The sequence below is a fragment of the Diabrotica undecimpunctata genome, chromosome 2 (genome assembly GCF_040954645.1).
Source record: "Diabrotica undecimpunctata isolate CICGRU chromosome 2, icDiaUnde3, whole genome shotgun sequence".
Taxonomy (NCBI): domain Eukaryota; kingdom Metazoa; phylum Arthropoda; class Insecta; order Coleoptera; family Chrysomelidae; genus Diabrotica; species Diabrotica undecimpunctata.
In genome coordinates, this window is record NC_092804.1 from 168987830 (window position 1) to 169010218 (window position 22389).

The 22389-nt window shown below is 33.9% G+C and overlaps 1 protein-coding gene across 2 annotated transcripts in view; it reads right to left on the reverse strand.

Moving 5' to 3' along the window:
* The window catches only part of LOC140435180 (cilia- and flagella-associated protein 65), a 65589-nt gene extending 58011 nt beyond the window's left edge, over positions 1–7578 (reverse strand). The window contains exons 1-3 of one of the 2 annotated variants that reach the window (XM_072523955.1): positions 7317–7505; positions 5363–5576; positions 2254–2513 (exon numbers count right to left, since the gene is read on the reverse strand). In XM_072523955.1, the coding sequence (XP_072380056.1) occupies positions 2254–2513; positions 5363–5576; positions 7317–7463 (621 nt within the window). In that variant the 5' untranslated portion in view covers positions 7464–7505. Of the gene's footprint in view, positions 1–2253; positions 2514–5362; positions 5577–7316 lie in introns of both variants that reach the window. The other variant, XM_072523953.1, reaches the window with a different exon arrangement.
* Positions 7579–22389: the final 14811 nt, after the last annotated feature.

The window sequence follows — 22389 nt, forward strand, 5'->3', positions numbered from 1 at the left end:
CTGAGATAATTCGAATGTCTTGTTCGTCAATTCCGGTTGTTCTGAGAATTTCGATTATCTTTTGATGGTTAAAGCAGTCAAATGCTTTTCGATAATCAATAAAACATGCATATACATCTACATCTATGTCTCTGCATTGTTGTTTTAACACATTTAAGGTATAAAGAGCTTCTCGTCTTCCCAATTCATTTCGAAATACGAATTGAATGTCACTCATCTGAAACTTACACTTCTTGTAAATTCGTGTATGAATGATTATGAGAAAAGTTTTAAGGACATGAGATATCATGCTTAATATTCGGTAGTCATCGCAGTGTTAGGCCTTGGATTCTTTTGGTAATGTTACCAATGTTGATTTTAGCCAGTCTGATGGTATTTTACCTGTATCTAATATCTTATTGAATAGTGCTGTTATTAAGTCGAGGCTTTTACTTTCATTGTCTAAAATTGATATTGTCTGGACCGGCGGCTTTTCCGTTCTTCTGAGCTTTTACTGCATAACTGCTTCTTTGATTATTATTGGACCTTTTTCATTTATTCGATCATCCGTGGATGGTGGAGAACAAGGTCTATCATTGTCACAAAGTATCTGAATGTATTCTTTCTATCTCTTCAGTTTGTCTTCTGTACCTATAATTATCTCGATATTATTATTTCTTAATATTGTTTCTTGTCTCTTTTTGTATCCACCTGTCATTTCTTTTACTTTTTTATGGACATTAAAGGTGTCGTATCTTTCCTGAAGTTGTTCAATTTCTAGGCATTTGGTTGACATCCAGTATTCTTTAGCTTCTCTGCACTTTTTTCTAATGATTTTATTGACTCGTTAAGGTCCATGATCTCTTGCGTTACCCATTCTTGGTTTCTGTTGTTTTTTGTGAATCCAATGTCGTCTTCTTGTATCTTTGTTATTTTTGTTTTTAGAGCAGTCCATATTAGTTCAACTTCTACCTGTATTAAGTTCTCTATCATTTCTGTTTCTTTCTCAAACTTGATACTTATTTTGTTTTTATTTTCAGGGTTCTTCAGTTGTGAGATGTCTATTTTTCTTGACACTTTTTCCCTTTTACGTTTAAGAAACCTTTATAGTCTAAAATCCATTATTACCATGTGATGTTATATCGGGAAAACTATCTGTTAATACTAGTACTATTAGAATCTTCATAACAATAAAGAAAATACATAAAAGAAATTGAAGTAGCAATGGAAAATATTAAATTTTGAATAACAGCTATAAATTGATAGTAATAATCACCAGAAACTATTTTATAAGCCTAAATCATTTAGAAAAGCAAAAATCACCAACACGGTGACATAATGAGCGATGAAAAGAACGTTTTAAGAATCTGTTAGGTAATGACTATGAGAGACAAGAAGAATTACATAGTAGTGAACAATAAAAATACTTAGAAAATAGTAGAGAAATAAATGAAGAAGGGAAAATAATAAAAGTGGACCAAAGAAACGCACTCAAAAATATTAAAAATGATGAAGCAGCAGGACATAAAAACCTTCCATTGATTCTACCCTTTGTCTTCAATGTACTTGGTTAATTGAAAGTAAAAAGTAAATAACAAACAACACTGAGTAATCAGAAATTATATTCATAAAATAGTTATCTTAAATTGTTAGACTTGGCAACACTATTCTGAATTTGCTAAAGACGTCTTGCTCTTCCTTCTCTATCATCGGCGCTCCTCGCAGCTCTTCGCTATCTTGGGCTAGTGTATTTAACCTTTTTTTTTTGTCTTTATAGAGGGGGGTTCTGGAATCATCACAAGACATCTCAGTCCAGGACGCCGCCTGACTAACTTTAGTGCAGGATTCGTTCTTCGTACTCCCGGCGATAGTTTCCGAGGTACTTTAAAATTCCCTCTCGTTGCCGAGTCTACGCCGAACGCCTACCTGCTAAACCAGACCCTCCTCTGTCATCCAGCGATCCGGAAGCGGAATGGTCGCTGTAAGGCCGGCATCACTTCCGAATCACTACCTTTATTCATTCATTCATTCATACACATCCACACTCTATTCATCAGCAAGGAGGCTCCCTGTCTCGTTCCAGGTAGCGCGTAGAAGACACTCATCGCACCTAGTTCGGCATCATTCCCAGATGGGTATTTCCTCCTTCCCCACAGTCTGACTCAGGCATTCTAACTCATACAGTGTGACTCATTTTTCTAGCTTCACCTTTCAGCATATATATAGTGTATTTAACCTGCTCTTACCAATAAAGCAATAGAAAAAAATACTTACGTTACCAAATATCAAAAAATTTAATTGCTGGTAGTACGTTCCGTACTCTTTTGGGTTAAAAGTCACTCTGATATATATCTCCTTTTCTATAATACCTCGAGTTGGTTTAACAATAAACAATTTTTGCTTGTGGTCCATGTCAATAATGAATTCTGTGGGCATGTTGTTAACATTTTTGAGTGAAAATACTTGTTTACCATTTTTCTCTTTAGGCGTGATAAAAAATTTGATGTGTTTGTCAGATGCAGATATCATCGGTCCTGTAAAGAGTATTTTAAAGTTCAGCACAAATCAATGAAGTAAAATATAATTTAATATCTTAAGAAAGGCTAGAATCCATTAATATCCTAGAAATGGTCATGGGAAACTCAATGTAAAATTCTAAACTGTTGAATTCCCGCTTCCCTAATTATTTAACTTCAAAAGTAATGTGAAACTACTTGTAGGGGACTGATGATGAGATCGAGAACAAGAAAATTTTAAAATTAAGATTGTTTATTCCTTACTAAATATTCCATTAGATTAAGAAATCCAAAATTGTAAAAAAATTTAAAATTAGAAAAGTTTTTGACTTGATACAAGAAGAGATTTTACCCAAACTTGCAGAAGTAACTCCAGTTGTTTGATTGGATCTAACTGTAACATTGGCCTCCGAGATCGGAAGATCTAGCCCTGTAACGAAATTATTTTGCCTACCTCTAGGGTAAGAACATGGGGGTAGAAAAATTGGGGGCAGAAACTATGGGGGCGAAGATAAGGCAAGCAAAATAAACGCTACTAGTGCGAACGACACTCAGTTGGTTGTTGGAGAGCTGGGGTCGTGGATAAGTTGAAATAAATGGGACGGATTGGGGTATCTACACAATGAATGAAATAAAAAGGTTACTTACATAAATCTCCTGGACAAATGGGCAATAAAAGACAAGAAGAAATACCTCTAGCTATTTAAAAGGGACGCAGCTTCGAGAAAACTTCCTGCTGGAGGAAAGAAAGTTTCTTCCTTCCTAAAAAGTAAACATACAAAAAGGTTAGGGGATTTTCTAAAATAGAAACAAAAATGGATCAGAGAAACAAATCAAAACGTTTATTTTTGTCTCAACAAACAGTTATCAACACATAAATCACATAAAAAATATATTATATAAATAGTTACCAAATACAGAATAAAAAAACTTATTCCTATGTATAAAAAAACGTATTATATTATTATGTGTCCGTTTACAAACTTCGTTTACAAAGGGGTTGGAGATACTACAAAAACTTACAAACGTTATCGCACAGAGATTAACCTTTTTTTAAAAAACAAACAAAACAAATAAATATCGAAACAAATGAAGCTAGCTGTCATATGTTAGCATTAAATTAAAAAAACAATTAAAATGACAGCTAAGTTAAACCATAAAATTTACAATTTATTAAATATTACAAATCCTTTTAAATTTTAATGAAAGCAATTATTAATAATTATCAAAAAAAATTGTCTGTCTTTACTTTAAAATTTAAAATGTTAATTGTTACCTTGATTTCACTGTTTAGCACTTAACTTTCAAAAAAAACTTGTTAACATCTATGGGACTCTATCTGGACATATCTCCAACAGGGACAAAGCAAACCATTTCCATACTCAGGGACGAACAATCAAGAGATGTAGAATTATTTTCTGTGGAGGAAGCAAGCTGACAACGGGGACATCCTATATAATAATTTTCCAAATTTCTTCAGTGCCGGTTCACAAATCTTATGGTAATTACTATGTTCCAAACTGCCATATTGCAGAGAGTATTATCACCTTAACCGGTCTTAAGACATAACACAAAAAAAAATCTTTCTACTCTGGCGTCTCTTGCTTCACTCCATTGTAGCACGTCTGCTCTGCTTGGGGCTTAAATGTCGACTCCTCAATGCCTTACATTTTACAAATTTCAACGCAAAATAAATTTCCCTTTACGTCTCACAGCTAGTTTTTGCCTACAAACTTAAAACAAACAATCTACCCTTTTTTGACCTCGTTCTTAGCAACGAACTAACAAAAAAACTTCTTGATTATTTACTTTTAAATTGGTTAACTGAAAATTTTTTACCTCACAATACATACAGAGAATAGGGGAATATTAATGTAAACAAAGACAAAAAAAATATTCTCAGTTAATACGTCTTAGAAAAACCGTATACCTGACTTGCAATATTATATTAGGGGACTCGAAACAACTTTTAAATATTCCAGTTTATTGCGTTTTAACGACGAAAGACAAAAACAGCTGAATACCAAAACTTGATATTTAGAATCTCAACTTAAAATGCCATAATATATTGATCGTTTTAAAATTCATTTGCAAACAGAACAACGAAAATATTCCACCAAATTTAAAACGCTACAGCCCTAAACGATTATTATTTTATCTTAGGGCATCCAAAATCCAAAATTTATTCTGCATAAAAATTTACAGATATTGAAGCATTAAAAATGCAAATTAATGAAGATTATGAAAAAATAACGCCACGCGTTCTGGCTAATGCTAGACAAGAATTTTACAATCGATTAGGATCCTCCTTAGTACGAAGTAGCGGAATTGTTTGAACATTTGTTACAGCTTTATGTTTAGAAATTATCATAAACTACTTTTTATTTTTTTTTTTAATTCCCTTTAATTTTTGTATATCCTGAAAAATTGGTCTATTAGAATCTATCACGCCAAATAAACATCTGGTCACTATTACCTGAATAAAAATTATTTCTGACTTGCCTTCAATTGAGTACATTTCATCAACTTTATTGCATTACAAAATAAAAATATTGATAATTCAAATATTGTTAATATCTAACCTCACTGTGACCGAACGCAACCCGTTATACACATTCTGTGTGGCCTAAATTTTGCAACAATACTCAGGTCAATGTATTATATTTTATATTTTTGCAAAATTTTAGAATGTATTTAATTCGTAGCACAATTTTAACATTTGTTTTCATTACAGATTTCAGTCCTCTACAAATAGTATTTAATGACTTTGGATATATTTAGAATTTCCCATTGTGTTTCCTACGTCCCGTTTGACGATTCACTCCCGTCATACAAGCATGGACACTTTAAAAACAAATATATAATACCTGTTGATTCTCCTCTAGCTGTTATTATTAAACTAAAGCTCGATGAAGTTAAAGTAAAAACATCTGCATTTTTCAAAAACGGCGCCTGCGGTTTGTAGTAACATTTGAGTTTCAGCTGGTTTTCTTCATCATTTAATTTTCCGGAAGTTGGGGTAATAGTAAAAATATCCCCGTGGCAATTTGTTGTTTTGTTAACTTCAAATTCATTAAGGGGCTAAAAATAATCATATATCATAAAATCAATCAGGGCGACTCCCTATCCACCTCATTATTCAATCTTATTCTGGAAGTTGTAGTCAGGAATAGTAGAATTAAGACGGAAGAAAGTATTTTAAAAATGATCACCAATGTATAGAATTCGTGAATGACTTAGTGTCCAATATCAAATCTTCATAATTCATATCCGAAATTGGACAGTATAATTTTATCACCCAGTAGACCGAATGAATTTATTTGTTGTTAAATACACATACGTATTTAATTAGGTTACATAAACATTTGGTCAATTATCAATAATATAATTTGGACATCAGTCAAAAGTGCTGACAAAAGTTAAACAATTTACATAAATTAGATACACATATCACGCGAGGTCCGCGAATATATTGACCCAATTAAAACTTATATAAAACTAAGATCTCTTGCCTAGAGAAGTATTCAATCAATATTCACTCAACAAACTTGATAGTCTTCAACGATCAACTTCATCAGTCTCTACTCAAAGTAATCCCGGGTCAACACCCATAGTATACGTCTCATCAATAAACTCTGCTACTATTATTTGGTGTTTCCATTACAACTGAACATCTTCACTGAGCCAACGAAGGGGAATTTGTTCACTTAGCAATTCTAGCAAAGAACGTAAAATGACTAAAGAGAATATCGAAGAGTATTATCGAAGAAGCATTGAAGTACGGTTTGAATATAAACAAGAATATAACCACATGTATAAAAGCTACAGACAAAAATAAAGAAAATCAGTTGATAGTAAATTAAGCAAGTGGTAAGGAGTATAAATTATGAGCTGGAAAAATATGAGCTAGAAGTAAAAACAGTAAAATGAAGTGTAAATTAAGAATATATCAAACAGTGATCAGATCGACGGCAACATACATCTGTGAGACGTAGGTACTAAATAAAAGGGAGAAGGAAATATTAGAGAGATGAGCAAGGAAAATACTGAGATACATCTTTGGCAGGAAAAATACTAAAGATGGGTGGTAGAAAAGCAAGTACAAAGAATTAATGGAGATGTATAAAGAATCCAGCATTAACAATTTTGTCAAATCACAAAAGATTCAATTCTTAGGATATATGGAAGGCGAAAATTTGTGTAATACCGAAGGTTAATTGGTTCAAGAAGATGAGTCAGGCTGAGAAAAAAGTGGTCTTTTGATCTTTATTTAAAGTTAGGGAAAGATATGAACGAGGAAGAAAATGAAGAAGGGGGGGGGAAAGAAACCATAAAACAAACGAAACGAGAACCAGATTGAAACTAAAAGAACTAAAAAATCTTCTTTTTTACGTGCCATCTCCGTTAAGAAGGTTGGCAATCATCTGAATGGCTGAATTCAAGCCATTCTCTGAGGTTTCTCAGCCAGGACATTCTTCTTTTACCTATGCTGCGCTTTCCTTGAATCTTTCCCTGCATGATTAGTTTTAGGAATTCATATCTGTTATCACGTGTTATATGGCCCAGAAGATGCAATAAATAGAAGAAAAGTAGGAAATCCCAGTAAAGCAGATAAAATTGATCCCGAAATGATAAAGTGAAACAGGAAAAGAAGTGGTTACTGCTGGATATAACAGAAGTTATAATAGGAACCGAAAAAAGAACACTAAACTGGAATTAACACAGAACTTGAATGGACGAGAACAGATTAGTAAAGAAATAACAGAAGCCAAATGAAAGGGAAGGAAAAGAAGGGATATAAAAGAAAATACTGTAACTTACTTGTTCTAAATCAATTAAGATATCTTTACACTTTTTATGCAGAAAGGGTACTTTTCCAAAATCAATAAAAATAGTTTTGGTATTAACAGGACTTATCGATTTTCTCTCACTAATTTGCTTTTGTGTACATACGCATTTTGCATTCATTTTGTCCACTTGACGTTTATTTAATTACACTGACAGTTATTACGAAAAATTGCTCCTACAGTATTTTTCATTTATAGTAGGGGAGCCCAAGCGGAATTTTGCGCGTTGCTCGACCGCGTCAGCAAATCATATGGGGAGCAACCTTGTAACCTGTAGTGTAACCCTACCATATATAAATTTCTAATATAAAGGCGTGCGTTGAGGGCAGTTTTCATTACTTAATGATACCTGTGCGTCCCCCGAGAAAATAGATGCAACTATTTTCTCACCTGAACTGACTGATATTGAGACTGTCTGGCATGATGGTGAAAGAGGTCCTCTTTGTGCTACCGAAGTAACCTCGCTGTTAGCGTCTCCGGCCGATAACTGAATCTTATGCTCGCCACAAAATGTAGGGTCGGCTGAGGATGTCTAAACGACTGATGGAACTAAAGTAACATCCAAATGGTAGCCTCCATTACTGTCATGCAATGAAACAAATTCACTCAAACATCCAATAACAGAATTTTAGTGCAATGCACTAGTTTTGAAGTTGCACGTAGACGTAAAAACGGCTTGCAGGCAGAATAGTAACTAAAAACTCAGTATTTGTCACATTTAGCTCAGAAACACAAACACTACACTCTGGAAAGAATATCACATCCAGAAAAACCTTCCATCAATGATTCAATTGGCGACTCCATCTCAACAGCTTCCTAGATGCTCCATAACACACATCACAACAACTACCACAGTGCCTTTTTCGATAATGTGCCTTGTATTCTGTCAAACCAACCACATTCAAAGTAAACCTGAAAAGGATCACAAGATCCTAAACGGGGACACATGTTCAATACTTTTCGAAATAAAGAATCCTTATCCTAACCCTCAAAATGAACATTGGAAGAAGAGGGCAGTTTGTCAGATTAGTAAAAAAATCGACCCTTAGAAAAACTCGAGGGCCTCAGATTAAGACAAGGTAAGTTAAGTACATGAAGAAGAATGTATATTTCAATAATCTGAAAATTTGAGCTTGGCATAAGGAAATGGGTGAGTCACAAAGTTGTAAAAAAACGTAATCTTGAAATACTCGACCGCGATTGAATTTTTTTTAGTTTAAAGAATGTTGTCATGAAATTTTCATAAAAAAGTAATAAACCGTTTTGGAACAATAATAAAAAATTCGGTTTTATTTTGTAATTTTAACAGCCCGTTACCCTTTCTGAGTTCACTTTGGCATATAAATAAGCTAGACCAAATCGACTTATTTTCATCGCTAAAAATCATAGTTCGACCTATGATCAACCTTTTTGTGACACCCTAGTATAAACTTAGATGTCAAAAAAAAATAGGTGTGGCAAATTTCCTATTCGCGTTCTCAAACGACTATAGGTAGCAGCACTTATTTTGAAAGATGGTGGACGAAATAGGGATATCGTTTGTTGACATTGTAAATTTCTTTTTCTTCTTCTTCTTTTTATATACTCATGACTCTGTTTTTCAATGTGCCTTCAGTAAGTTGTCGTTCCATCGTTTTCGTGGTCTTCTTACTGATCGTCTTCCTATTGGGAAATCGTCTTTTGCCATCTTTACTACTCTATTTGTTGTCATTCGGCTTATATGATCGTTCCATTCTACTCTTCTATGTCTTATCCAGTTGTTGATGTTCTCCACCTTGCATCTACGTCGTATATCTGTACTTTTAGCTTTGCCCCATAGTGTCTTACTATCAATATTTCTAAGTGTTTTCATCTCTGCTGTTTCTAACATCCTTTTTGTCCTCTCTGTGTCAAGTCTTGTTTTTGCCGCGTATGTCATTATTGGTCTGATGACTGTTTTGTAAATTCTGCCATTCCTTTTTTTCCCGATATTTTTATTTCTCCGTATTGTTTCATTTAGGCATTCATTTTCAATTTTCCATTGAGCATTTACTGCGGCTCTGTTTGCTCTATTCACTTGATCTTCCACTTCGGTTTCGAGCTTTCCGTAGCTAGATAATGTGATGCCTAGATATTTAAACTCCACACTTCACAGCTCCGTCACATTGTAAATTTGATAGGGGATTTTAAAAGATCCGTAGTTGAAGGACAAGCAATTTTAGATTCCACAAAGTATTGTGTCTTCAAATGAGCAATTGGAGAGGAGTACCCAAACAAATACAAGTGAAAATTGAAGTGATTGATAATATTAACAATGTTGTTTGTATTTGTACATGTAAGGCTGGAAGTTCAGTCAAGTGCAAACATCTAATTTCATACATTACTATATATTTTTTGGTAAGTGATTACATAGTAATTTAATAAAAGTAAAAGAACCATTTTGCTATAACTTCATGTTTATAATTCCTTTTTATTACTTACAAGCATACGATGGAAAAAGTTAAAAAAATTAAGTACCACAGACATTAAGTAACACTGAGGAAAATTAAAAAACATAATATGTATGAAAGTATGGTGCCAATTAACCAGTTTTGCTACAAGAAAAAAAAACACTGCAAGAAGAGAATTGGATACTCGTCTAGCAAAACCAGCAGATACTGAGATATTGAAGATATTACTCTCCGGAGCAGAAGATTCAGATTTAAGTCTGACTTTAAAAAATGTGGTTCTTATAAATCAAGACACGAAGTTCTATGAGGAAGAAATGCTTCAGTTATCTCTATGTGACAGTATTATTGGCAACAATAAAGTTCTACCAGTCTTTGTTGATACATGGGCTACTGACATATGGGACATATTTTATACAAATAATGTTGAAGTAAGCTACAGTGATTCTGTTGAAATGTGTTTAGCTACGCTAAACCAAACTGGAGAAGCCTGAAAAAATCTGAGGCGACTGAGAATAACTGGAACCACTTGTTGCCATTTATTTATATAATATAGTAATAATAAGATCGCAAATTGGCCACTTAAAGTCAACCAATTCTATAATTCCGATTTTAAAGGAAATACTGCAACATTACATGAAAAAAAGTATGAATCGGTTGCTTTAAAAATGTATGAAAAAATGTAAAGTTGAACATTTGGGAATGCTTATCTCATATAATGTACCATGGCTGGCAGTAAATAAATGTCGATGGAATTGCTTCCATCATAATATTAAGAGTTTTGGTAGGCGTATATTTTTACAATGTATTAACAGTTTTATTCTAATTATATAAATAAAAAACTTGTTTTAAAATATTGTTTTATTTCTTATAGGTACTTTTACTTGGAAAAATATTTACACTTCACTAAACTCACATCTGTTAATTTAGATACAAATATAAATTAATATTTATCATTACTAAGTATTGGAGCAGAGAGGTTAACAATAACTGGAATAATATTTATAAAAGAGTCCATATAAGGAACTAGGAATAAATTAACTCTTGCTTTAAGAATTTTAAAGATTTTTAGCGGTTGTATAGTTCTTTCAACATTTACTCTTGCTGAATCACTTTAAGAAGTACAAAGAGCATCTTGCATCGATAATAATTGTTTTCTTTTTCCCAAAAATGACGGCCTTATTAATTCGATTTTCTTTTCAATGCATTCATTTTCTATCAAAAAGCCCTTATCTACCATTATAGCATCCTCATTTGGCATCGATTTGTCCATTAATCTTGATTGAATAAAAATTTCTTTGTCTGAGATACGGCCACCATAAACTTCAAAAATTAAAATCATTATTTCAATTTTTGAGATCAATTCAATTTGTTAGGAAAATATAAAATAAGACAGGCAAAAGAAAAGAGAAGTGGAAGAGAACATCTGTATCCAAGAATAAATATTGTGCTAATGCTAATAAAAATTTTTACAGTTTAATTGCATTCCTCCTCTCTAGCTTTTTTTGTATCCTGCCAGTGACGATCTTGCAGGTTTTTTGTTTCTATTGGCCCAATTAGTTCATTTTCAAATGATCTTCGATGTATTTCTGTCTTTCTTCTTCATATACAACACCATTCTCTGATTTGGTTTATCCAGCATCCTATGTCCAGTCTTATCCTTCTTAAAATATGCATACCTACTCATTTTGTCTTAATTACTAGCTCTAATTTGTTCAATTAGATAAATAAGAATAACTTATTAATTCTTTCGATTAAATTGTATTATTAAGAGGACTACCCAATAGGTTGTTTATTGTTTATATTGGGACTACTAAAAATATCGAAATTAAACTTTATTTTGAATGAAATACTCATTGAAGTATATTAATCCTCATTCAAGTGTAGAATCATCTTTGAGGTTTTATCATTCCTAAACACAATTTTCAACAATCACGAATACTATAACAAAAGTTTTTTTAGATTTATATTAAAGATTTATCGTGGGATTCATTTAAATTGCAACTGTAGACCACAAATAAAAGCAAAAAATGGTATAAAATATATTTATGTGGGCAACTATATTAAGTCATTCAAGGTTGATATTATTGTTATACATTCCATGTTTTCTTAAACATTGTTCTGCATTCATGGTTTAAAAACTTGCTACACCTACAAGTGTCAATATTAAATTACAAGAGCGGCTTTACCATATACCTACATATATGCTATAATTCTAACCTACACACAGTTTATAATTAGTTGTCATAAACTCATAAAGAACGTTACGGAATATACATAAACAATATTAATTTTTTTTAAAAAAAAATGCCATAATCAGTCTCAACCGACGCAACGAAGAAACTTACGTAATAATTCTTGTTCTTTTTCTAACAACTTTTTATTGTATTCGTAACTAGGTACATAGTGTAAATAAAGTTCTTTTGAATATTGTCACATTTTTTCAATTTTGTCCAAAATGCGCTTCTTTTTTTTTATTTAAATTCTTAAATATTTGTCCTTAAATTTTTTATATAAATATTTGGTAGACTGAGACCATTTCACCGTACAATGTATAAATGAACGGACACAAAATAGAAAAAAAGAATGGAATAACTACATAAGCAGAATGGAGGAGACCCGTGTCGTCAAAATAGCAAAATATAAGTCACCAATCGGCAGAAGAAGTATCGGACGACCACGCAAAAGATGGAGTGACAAGCTTCCATAGATGTATTAATCCGCCAATGTACAAGCAGAATTGCTTATAAAGAGGAAGAAGAACAAGAAGAAGAGACCATTTCAAATGAAGAATAGTAGAAAAAAATAAGACAAACGGGTGTAGAAATGTAAATAATAGTACGGAAGTGAAGAAGTAGAGGTGTAGAGTAGAGCACACTCTTAGAGAGTTAGATGTTGCTATTGAATAGAAAGCTTTAAGATGGAATCTTCAAGATGCGGTAAGGCGAGGTAAAGCCCAGGTGCCTAGAGGATGATCAATGACAAGGAAGCAGGAAGCATTGGCAATACTTGTGGCGAGCTGATAAACTTGGCTGAGAAGATAGACTTACGGCGAAATCATCGGGATGCCCCCTACTCTTCAGGAAATTGAAGGAAATAGGGAAGTAAAAATAAAATGCCAAATATGAAATAAGGTAGGTATTGAACGTGCACTACCAATAATTTTCTTAAAATTGATTTCATGATAATGTCATTTATAAATAAGGAAAACTAGAGAATCCAGTACTGAACCCTGTGGTACTCCACATACAACGCTTTTGTGACTAGAGTCAGTATCATTTGCTCTAACTAGTTGTTTTTTATTCCTCAAGTAAGATTGGAACCAATTTTAAAAAATAACTCGAATTCCGTAGAAATTTAATTTTTTTATCAAAATGTCGTGATTTACACGATCAAAAGCTTTGGCGTAGGTCACAAAAAACAGTGGCAGTATAAAGATTATTGTTTAGTGCTTGATAGACCTCATGTAGTACAGAAAATATAGCATCGCTGGTACATTTATTAGATAAAAAGCCAAGCTGACTTTGTTATAGGACCGGTAGTAAGGCAATAGGTCTATAGTTGCAGACATTAAATTTTTCACCACCCTTATGAAGAGGAATAATAATGGCTGTCTTTAGGTACTCTGGAAATATACCTGTTTCAAATGAATCGTTAATTAGTGAGACCAGGACTTCCAACACATTATTTGGGAGATTTAAGAAAATTTTTATGGATAATCCATCAGTACTACAGGAAGATTTGCTTTTGATGGTACTGATTGTTTGGATCAGTTCGAGACCTTTTTTGAATTGGAGAGATAGGAAATAGGATCTTGTTGTGGCAAAATTGCTGATGTTATATTTTTACTCACATTAACGAATTATTCATTTAGATTTTCACAGATTGAGCTGTGTTAGTTTTATTTCGAAGAACGTTTATTATGGACCAAGTTTTCCTTGCAATATTTTTAGAGCTTTCCAGATGGTTCTCATAGTACATTTTTTTAGCTGTTTTGATAAGTTTTAGATAAGTTCCTCTGTACTTGGAGATGTATTCAGTGACAAAGACATTGGTGGTAAATTTATTGATGTACAGTAGTAAACGCATATTCTTGACTGATATGCGGATACCTTTGGTAGTCCAGGGTTTGTGATGTTTTGACTTAATTGTAATGTAAGGAAATGCCTTATTGAAATACAGACAAGTCTATCTAAAAAATCACTGAAATTATAGTCCACGTCCACAGAGGGAAAGTGCCACCCAGAAGTCAAGCACAAATTTTGGGCAGGTCGTCTAACAAATTTAACAGGTTCTGAAAAAATAGTTCTGTTCCAAAAAAGGTTTCATTTAACAGAAAGTCATATTTTGTTATAGGAAAGAAATCATTATTTGTAGAAAGAATTAGGGTGCCACCATGAGCTGAACTTGGACGATCATACCTAGCAATTCTGGTATATTTTTCTACAAAAAAAGGCTCGTTAACTTTAAGCCAGTGCTTGGTAACCGCAACTATCGGGAGAAATCCTAATTCCTCTAGAAACAAAAATAATTCATCTGTTTTATATCTTATAGAACGCATATTAATCAGAACCATGCTAAAGTTATCATCACTATTAAAATTTGATGTTTCTAGTCCCACAGAACACGTCAATTATTTAAAAATTTCGTTTTGCAGAGGCAACGGAATAGTAGTTTCGGTGACTTTCACTTGATTTTTATAGGTGAATAATTCTTTCCGAAGTGAGAAAGTACCTAAAAGCAGCAAGATCAGCTTCCACCTCAGTTGGACCCATTCCATAAGCATCGTTAAATTGTAGAAGGATTTTTCGTACATCTTCAGTCTTAGTGAGACGTCCTTCGGAAACCAAAAAGAGTTTAACGCTTGTGTTGGTGAATCCTTCGTAACATTTAGTCGTGTAGAAAAGCAACATGTAGTTTAATGGCTTTCAAGATATCCGGTTCCCTTAATCTTGCTAGAAGATATCGACTGTTTGAGTTATTGGTTAATCTAACTGTTGGTGGGGTCAAAGGATCCAGATTTATCGATGGTTCCAAAGTATTCTTCTTAATGAAGTTAATATGAGAATGGAAAGCATTCTTAGATTTGAAAATTTCGATGGCCTGCTTGTCTGTGACTATTTTTGTATTTTCCACTTCACTTTTATTGCTGCTTAAAATGGTAATTGGATTTTCGAAGCTAACGGGGCTTCTGATGTTCTTCGGACTCATATTTGACTCAGACGAAGGCGTTGGTTTGGAATATAAAGATTCTGTAGACCATTTAATGTTCTGTGTCGGCATCTTGAAGGAGAGCATAATATCTAATATATTACTTGATACCCAGCTTCTGTTTAATAAAGTGAACAACTTGTATAGGAGTGTAAATTAGTGTTAAGTTGGTATTAACTACATAATGGCATTTATCTTCTGTAATTTTTGGCTTTCTCTCTGTTGATTCGAAATGTCGAGGACTTAAGTTTGAGTACCTGAGGTGGCATAAATGTATTTTTCTTCAACACTCCTTTTTTCCTTTGTATAGTAGATAATTTGTTGGGTAGATTGCCCATTTGATTAGATATTTCACCAATGTTTGAAGAGAGCCTTTCTATCCCCATCTTAATCTCAGTTGAATTTGAGTGTTGGATAAAATAAAGGTACAAAAAAGGCATTGTGTAAACATGATAAACATACCGTTCGCAGACAAAAATCTTAAATTTAAGATTAAGATCTGATATAGTAACCTAGATATTAGTTTTTATTCCGATTTCGTGTAACAAAATTTCCAACAAATCGGTTTTCGGTTCAACAACACTGTCTCTATCTCGAGATACAGTAATAAATTATTTCTCAGGTGATAATTATAATTGCTAGATCAACCGTAGCAGAACTAATTTATTACAGTTTATTTCTGGTTTTGTTTTTATATATAGAAACATGGCAATTGACAACGCGATCAGATCGTAAGTAGCTTCATTTGCACGATAAAACCAAATGGAGTGTGCGATTGCGATCTATAAATATTTAAATGTAGATGATAAAATGTGATAATTAAAACAATGGCCAAGAAAAAGTTGTATTTATTCTAGACATACAAGATTAATAGCAAACATTTATACGGGGTGTTTTATTGAGAAATGTGCATACTCTCGGATATAGAAGTATAATGAGATTATACCTACTACTGAAATTAAGAATTTTTAGAAGCGCAGTGGACATTAGACACATATGAACTAAAGTAAAAGTAACTTCTTCTGCATATCCACGTACATCTAACTCTAATTCTATTCTTCCTAGTGTGTTGTCTTCTGTTCTGCCCATAGCATTTAGAATAATCAAAATTCTTCTTAAATGTATACGATACTTTTTCGAAGACCCAGGAAAAATTTCTGTCTGCTCTTAAAGATTCATCAGCGCCTTTCTCTTTTTGTGGTGTATATTTAAAGATAGGTTAAACTGGTCGGATCAATAAAGCCCGAATTCAAGAACATCAAAGATGCATTAGATCTGCGGCACGCCCTAACATCAACCCACATTATCAAAAAGAAACACGACCATAGACCATCCTGCTCCCTTCTTTTTATATCGGTTTCTATTTATTATGAATTATTCCAATTCCTAACAGATTGAGGTGTGTCATTTGGTGTCTCGGTGTAGCAGTGGATTTTCTGCTTTGTTTCTTGGATAGCCCTCCTTTTTCGAGGATGCATCTTCTATAAGATTAATCCGTATTTTATTGGTTTGCTGCAGTCTGAAAAAAAATTTAGTTTGACTCACTCATTTCTTGTGGTGTCTCCTGTCGGGACACATCTTAATGTTGGATCTTTTCTATAAATTTGATCATCATTTTCTAAAATATTGTCATCATGTGCATGGTTTTTGCATTTGATTTGCTGTCTTCTTCTTTTGCGTGTAGGCTATCGTACCATGGTTCGGTATATAGAGTACTTTGTTGCAATGTCTATAGTTCGTCGAGTGTGGTTCTTCGCAGTTTGCCCACTTTGCAGATTAACCTCGGGTAAGTCTAAGTGAAGTACATGGATCTGTGGCTATCCGAGCATTTTACACACTTATTAAGGACGTGACATCTCCTACATCGTGAAAGAATGGACAGATATAATACTAAAAAGGCTTTCTTTGCAGGTGCAGTAGTTCGTTCTGTACTTGTATAAGATGAATGGGAAGAAGCCTTAGATCAATTGGATAGCTAGGTTTTCTAGTGCATTCTTTATATTTTCTGGAAGTTTCTTTTGGGCTTGATATTGTTTGCTTTGTTTGATATTTGTCGGTTGACAATGATGTACTCCTTATTTTCCAGCGGTAGTGTAATTTGCCCTCTTTTTCGTTTGTGGCGTGTTTATATTCACTTTAAATTTTACTCCTTTCGCCGCTTTTCCTTTGGCTTTGATATTAGCTGATTATATCCTCTATTTTATCGCAGGAATGGTTCAAGACTTTTTCAGCAGCAGCTCCTTAGATTCTTTTGCCACAGTTATTTGAGATGCGCTCATACCGCTTGTTGAGATACCACTTCGGTGTATTTAGATTTATTCTATCTTGTCCTACTCGTGTTATTGACGAAATGTGTTTTTCTATTCTAGATCGCCTTTATTTTCGTTTTTTGTCTCTTTTTTCTGTCTTCCTTTTGCAGTTTGGTTTTGCTCTCTCATTTTTCATGATTCTGATCGTAAAATTTAGGCTTTCTGTAGTTGTATTTTGTTCTTGATGCTTTTGGGTTAGTTTTTCATTCTCTGTTTGAAAATATTTGATATTTTACTAATTGAAATTTAGCGGAAAATATACTAAGCCTATTATGAACTCTTGAATTAACGTATGGTCCTAAAGTTTTGGTAAAAATTTCAAAAGCATATAACTCTGACCACAATAATCTTATATTTTTATTAAATTATTCAAAAATTTAACTTAACTATCCTTATTATAAATCAAAATTCAAATGACAGACAAGGGACCATTATTTTCGATTTGCCTAATAATTCCCCTGACACGTTGCATCATCCTTTGGACAACCTCGGCGTCAATTTCTCTAATTTTTGTATATATGCGGCGTCTTAACTGTTCCTGATTTTGTGCTTCCCATCCGTTATTATAGACTTTCTGACTTAATATTGCCCAGAACTCTTCAATTGGACGAGCCTGAGGTAGGTTGGGGGGATTGTCTGCTTTCGGTACAAAGGTAATGCTGTTAGTTTCGTACCAGTCCCTTGTGATCCTCGCGCAATGACATGAAGCAAGATCTGGCCAAAAGACTATTTGATCATTTGCATGATGTGTGTTCACAAACTGAAGCAATTTAGAGAGACATCTTTGAATATAAATATTTGCGTTTAAGGCTTCGCCTCGAACAACACCAATGCAGGGCTGTGAGGTAAAGCCAGCCTCAGAAATTGCACACCATACCAAAATTTTGTCCTCAAATTTTTTCTTACTTTTGAATTTTATTTCATCAGGTACATTTTCGTAATCGTTCGTGTAAAACCCATCGTTACCCTTCATCTCAGAGTTGGACAAAGTAAAATATTTTTCATCGTCCATCACGATCAACTTGTTGACGAAACGCACTCGCCTTAACGCGCAGCAACATCTCGGAATTCTCTCTAATTGATCCTCTGTGTATTTTGGAGCTTTCCTTCTTTTCCGGTAGATAATATCGTTACTCGATAAGGTCCTGTATACTGTAGTCTTTCCAACATAAAATCTTCTGGCCAGTTTTCGCTGTGAGACCCCAATTCTTTGTTCAATTTTGTTCTTAGCTGCTCCAATCAGTCTTGCCTCTCTTATATGGTTCAACATCCGCGGTCGGCCACTTTTACGCAAGTTAACACATGGTATCCCTTCTTCACATTCTCTGATTGTGCAATAAATTGTCGATTTGCTTATGTTTTGATCTCGATAAATATTAACAATATCTCGTTTCGACATTCGCCCAACCATATTATAAACACCTCGACGAATATCAATTTTATAAGACATTTTGCAGAGCACAAACCAAAATATTCTGCTTTATTTATTAAATGTCAATAACTGATGACATTTCAATTCCATGGCCTTCTTTGTTAAATGCATTTTGCTTCTCAATCAGACCAGGTGAAATTTTTCCCATTGAACTTTAGGACCATACGTTACAACCAAGCTTGACAAAGTTTGCTTAATACCACCAAAATATTCTAAAAACGTACTATATTTTGTACTTAAAATTGTAGTGGGATTGATTGTAACATTACAAATAGTTAATACCAGTTTAAAATGTTAAATTCATGTCATGAAAACAAAATTAAAAGTGAAGATCACATACAACTAGCTGAGAAAAGATCAGGCTGTAAAGATAATAGACAAAACTGCCTTTCGTTCTCATAGTTTGAAGATACCATAAATACAACAGAGTATTTTCGACAATTATCTTATTTTTCACTATTAAACTAAAAATGATTTAAGATGCTCTCGACATAATTAGTTTATTAATTTATTCAACCAAGAAAAAACATAAAGTACTTAAATTTCTTTATAACCACCCCTTCATAACCCGTATGTGTTTACTTTTATGTCAGTAAATTAAGTTAAGTACACCATCTGCTCTAAACCATAATTAGACCTCATTTACCTACTTCTTTGTTTACAGCATTAACGAGCGAAATCCATTGGCAAATTGTGTCAGGAAAATACTTAAATTTCCTCCTACCCTGCGTGTTACCAATGCAACTGAACCCTTTGACGGATATGCAACCGGAAATCAACTGTTCTCTTCAACATTTCCCCCTCGTAGTATTTCATTTCCGCTTCACGTCGATTTTGTAATCCAATTCTGTAAATTTCGATCTTCGTCTTTTGATTCTCTCTTTTCTAGATCATGCATAGAGATGTGGAAGTTAATTTGAAATAAATTCCCGTACTATACGACTGTAACATATTTCTGATGGATACAAATGATATGGATATAGATTTTATAATATTTGACATGCAAATGGCTTCCATTCCATACAACAAAGTCGAGAACACGTAGCATCTTAAGGCTCTTATCCTCAGATCCAGAGGAAGGTCTCGATTGACAAACATTGTTTTCATTTTTATAAATGCTTGTCTTGCAATTTCAATGTGTGTCCTTATTTCCCTACCTTGGTCATTGTTTTCATTTACCCAGGTTCCCAGATATTTGTAGTTATTCACTCTTTATCCTTGGTTTCCCTCGATATCTAGCCTTCCTACTATATGTTGCTTAGAAATAATCATGCACTTGGTTTTCTTAACGTTCATTTGTAGTCCATATTTGATACTGACTTGATGTAATCTATTTACTAAGCGTTGCAATGCTTCTAGACTATCTGCAAAAACAGCGGTGTCGTCTGCGAATTTTATGTTGTTTAAGATTTTTCCGTTTATTCATATACCCTGTTGTTCCTCTGATATTGCTTCCTTAAATATAGCTTCGCCGTACAGATTGAATAACAATGGGGACAGCACGCAACCCTGTCTAACACGTCTTTTGATTTCTATTGTTTCTGTTTCGACATTTTCGATTCTAACCTTTGCTTTTTGAATCCAGTACATATTGAGAATAACCCGTATATCTCGACTATCCACATTCTTTTCTTTTAACAGTTTTACGAGCTTCTGATGTCGTACTCTATCAAAAGCCTTTTGATAATCTATAAAGCAGACATAGAGATCCTGGTTCATATCTAGTCGTCTTTGCGCGAGAACGTTAAAAGCGAACAGAGCCTCTCTCGTTCCTAGTCCTCCTCTGAATCCAAACTGGGTCTCATCAACTTTTAACGCCAGCTAATCATATGCTGGATGGATTGCAGACACGACGAACAACTACCAACATCTCCTGAACAAGACGGAGTTCAAAACTTCTGTCTAAAGAAGTTTGGGAGTGTTCATGAGTGTTTGTCATTTTTTATTATTTCTTGTTCAGGGAACAAGTTGTTTAATACCAAAGGATCAAAATAACACCCAAGATCCAGTCAAATACCGCCCCAATACTTATATTTTAACTTTGTACAAATTAATCAGATCCCGCGAAGCCCGACATATCTACAAACACCGTGCTCCAAAAAGTATCGTGGAGCCTAAACAAAAAGGATGTGCTAAGAGCTTCATGGGTTTTAAAGAACAACTTATTATCGACTCAGTCATTTCTAACGAGACATACACCAAAAAAAATGAACGTTTTTACTGCCTTCATTGACTACAAGAATGCCCTTGATTCAGTAGCAGTGATGATAATATACTGACCTTTTTAAAGCATATAATGACCAAGTGGAAGACTAAAATTCACCTTCAAATATCTTGTGAAAATAATATCGAAACTGAAGATATCACAATTAACCCGGGCGCCCTTTTCCAGGGGATCTTGTTGAGTCCACTTTAGATCTGTCTAGCAATGAGCCCACTATCTCAGCTACTGCATTCCACTCACTAGGGTTTTAGCATCAAATAAAACAATGCTGTTGTGGCGAAGCTTAATCATCTGTTGTATATAGATGATTTAAAGTTAATGGCTTCCACTCGAAACCACCTAGTTCAGATGCTAAAAACTGTAGAACCTCTCAAATGATATCAGTATGTACTTGGAACTGTGCAAGTGCAGTGTACTAGATATAGTGAGAGGAAAGGTTCATACCGGAGGTTTCGATATGCAAGATGGATAAAAAGTCGAGGCAATGGGTGAAAATGAAATGTACAAATATCTCGGAGTAAAACAAGCGCGAAAAATTGACCATAAACAAATAAAAACCTAACTAAGTTCTGAGTTCGTACGAAGAGTAAGACAGCTAAGTAGATCATAACTTAATAGTAAAAATTTGTTTAAGGCAATAAATACCTACGCCTGTTCCGCGCTTAGCTAGTCATTTGGTATTATAAAGTGGTCAAAAACAGATATAGAAAGTCTTCAGAGGAAAGTGAGAAAACTTGCCACAAAGGCACAAAAAAATCACCCACGCAGTGCAGTAGAGAGAACAATATTACCACGGTATCTAGGGGGAAAGGACTTATGTACATAGGTGAACAACTGGATAAACATCGCTAATTTAAGAACCAGACTAAGACATCTACTTTACATCGCACAATTTGCGCTGTAGATAACACAACGTTACTTAAATTGAGGAATCTAGAAATACGCATAAACCACCTTTCTAACCATGATGCGCAACTGGATAAATAAACCTCTGGATGGGTGATATCTCAATGAGAGTAGTTAACCAGGGTTTATAAGACATACCAGGATTACCAAGGACGAAATAAAACATATTCTTACGAAGACGGGTATAAAAGTCGAGGCCATTAAAGTTGGAGGACAAGTTCTCCTCGAAAAAATTCAGTCTATTCAACTTATTCACCCCCGAGGGAGACGAGGGAGAAAAAATAATGCCGGCCAAGAAGGTTAAATTCCTAGGAGTAAAACTGTAGAGCTATAAGCGTTTTTTCCCATTTGTATAAAGTTTTTACTAAAATAGTCAGACGTAGATAGAAAATAGATTGAATTTCTATGCACCAATAGAACAAGTCGGTTTTCGCTAAGGTTTCGGTACCAATGATCATTTTATAGCGCTAAAAATCTTAAACGAAAAATCTATAGAATAGTACGATAAAATCGGACGGAATAATCAGAGTTCTATCTAG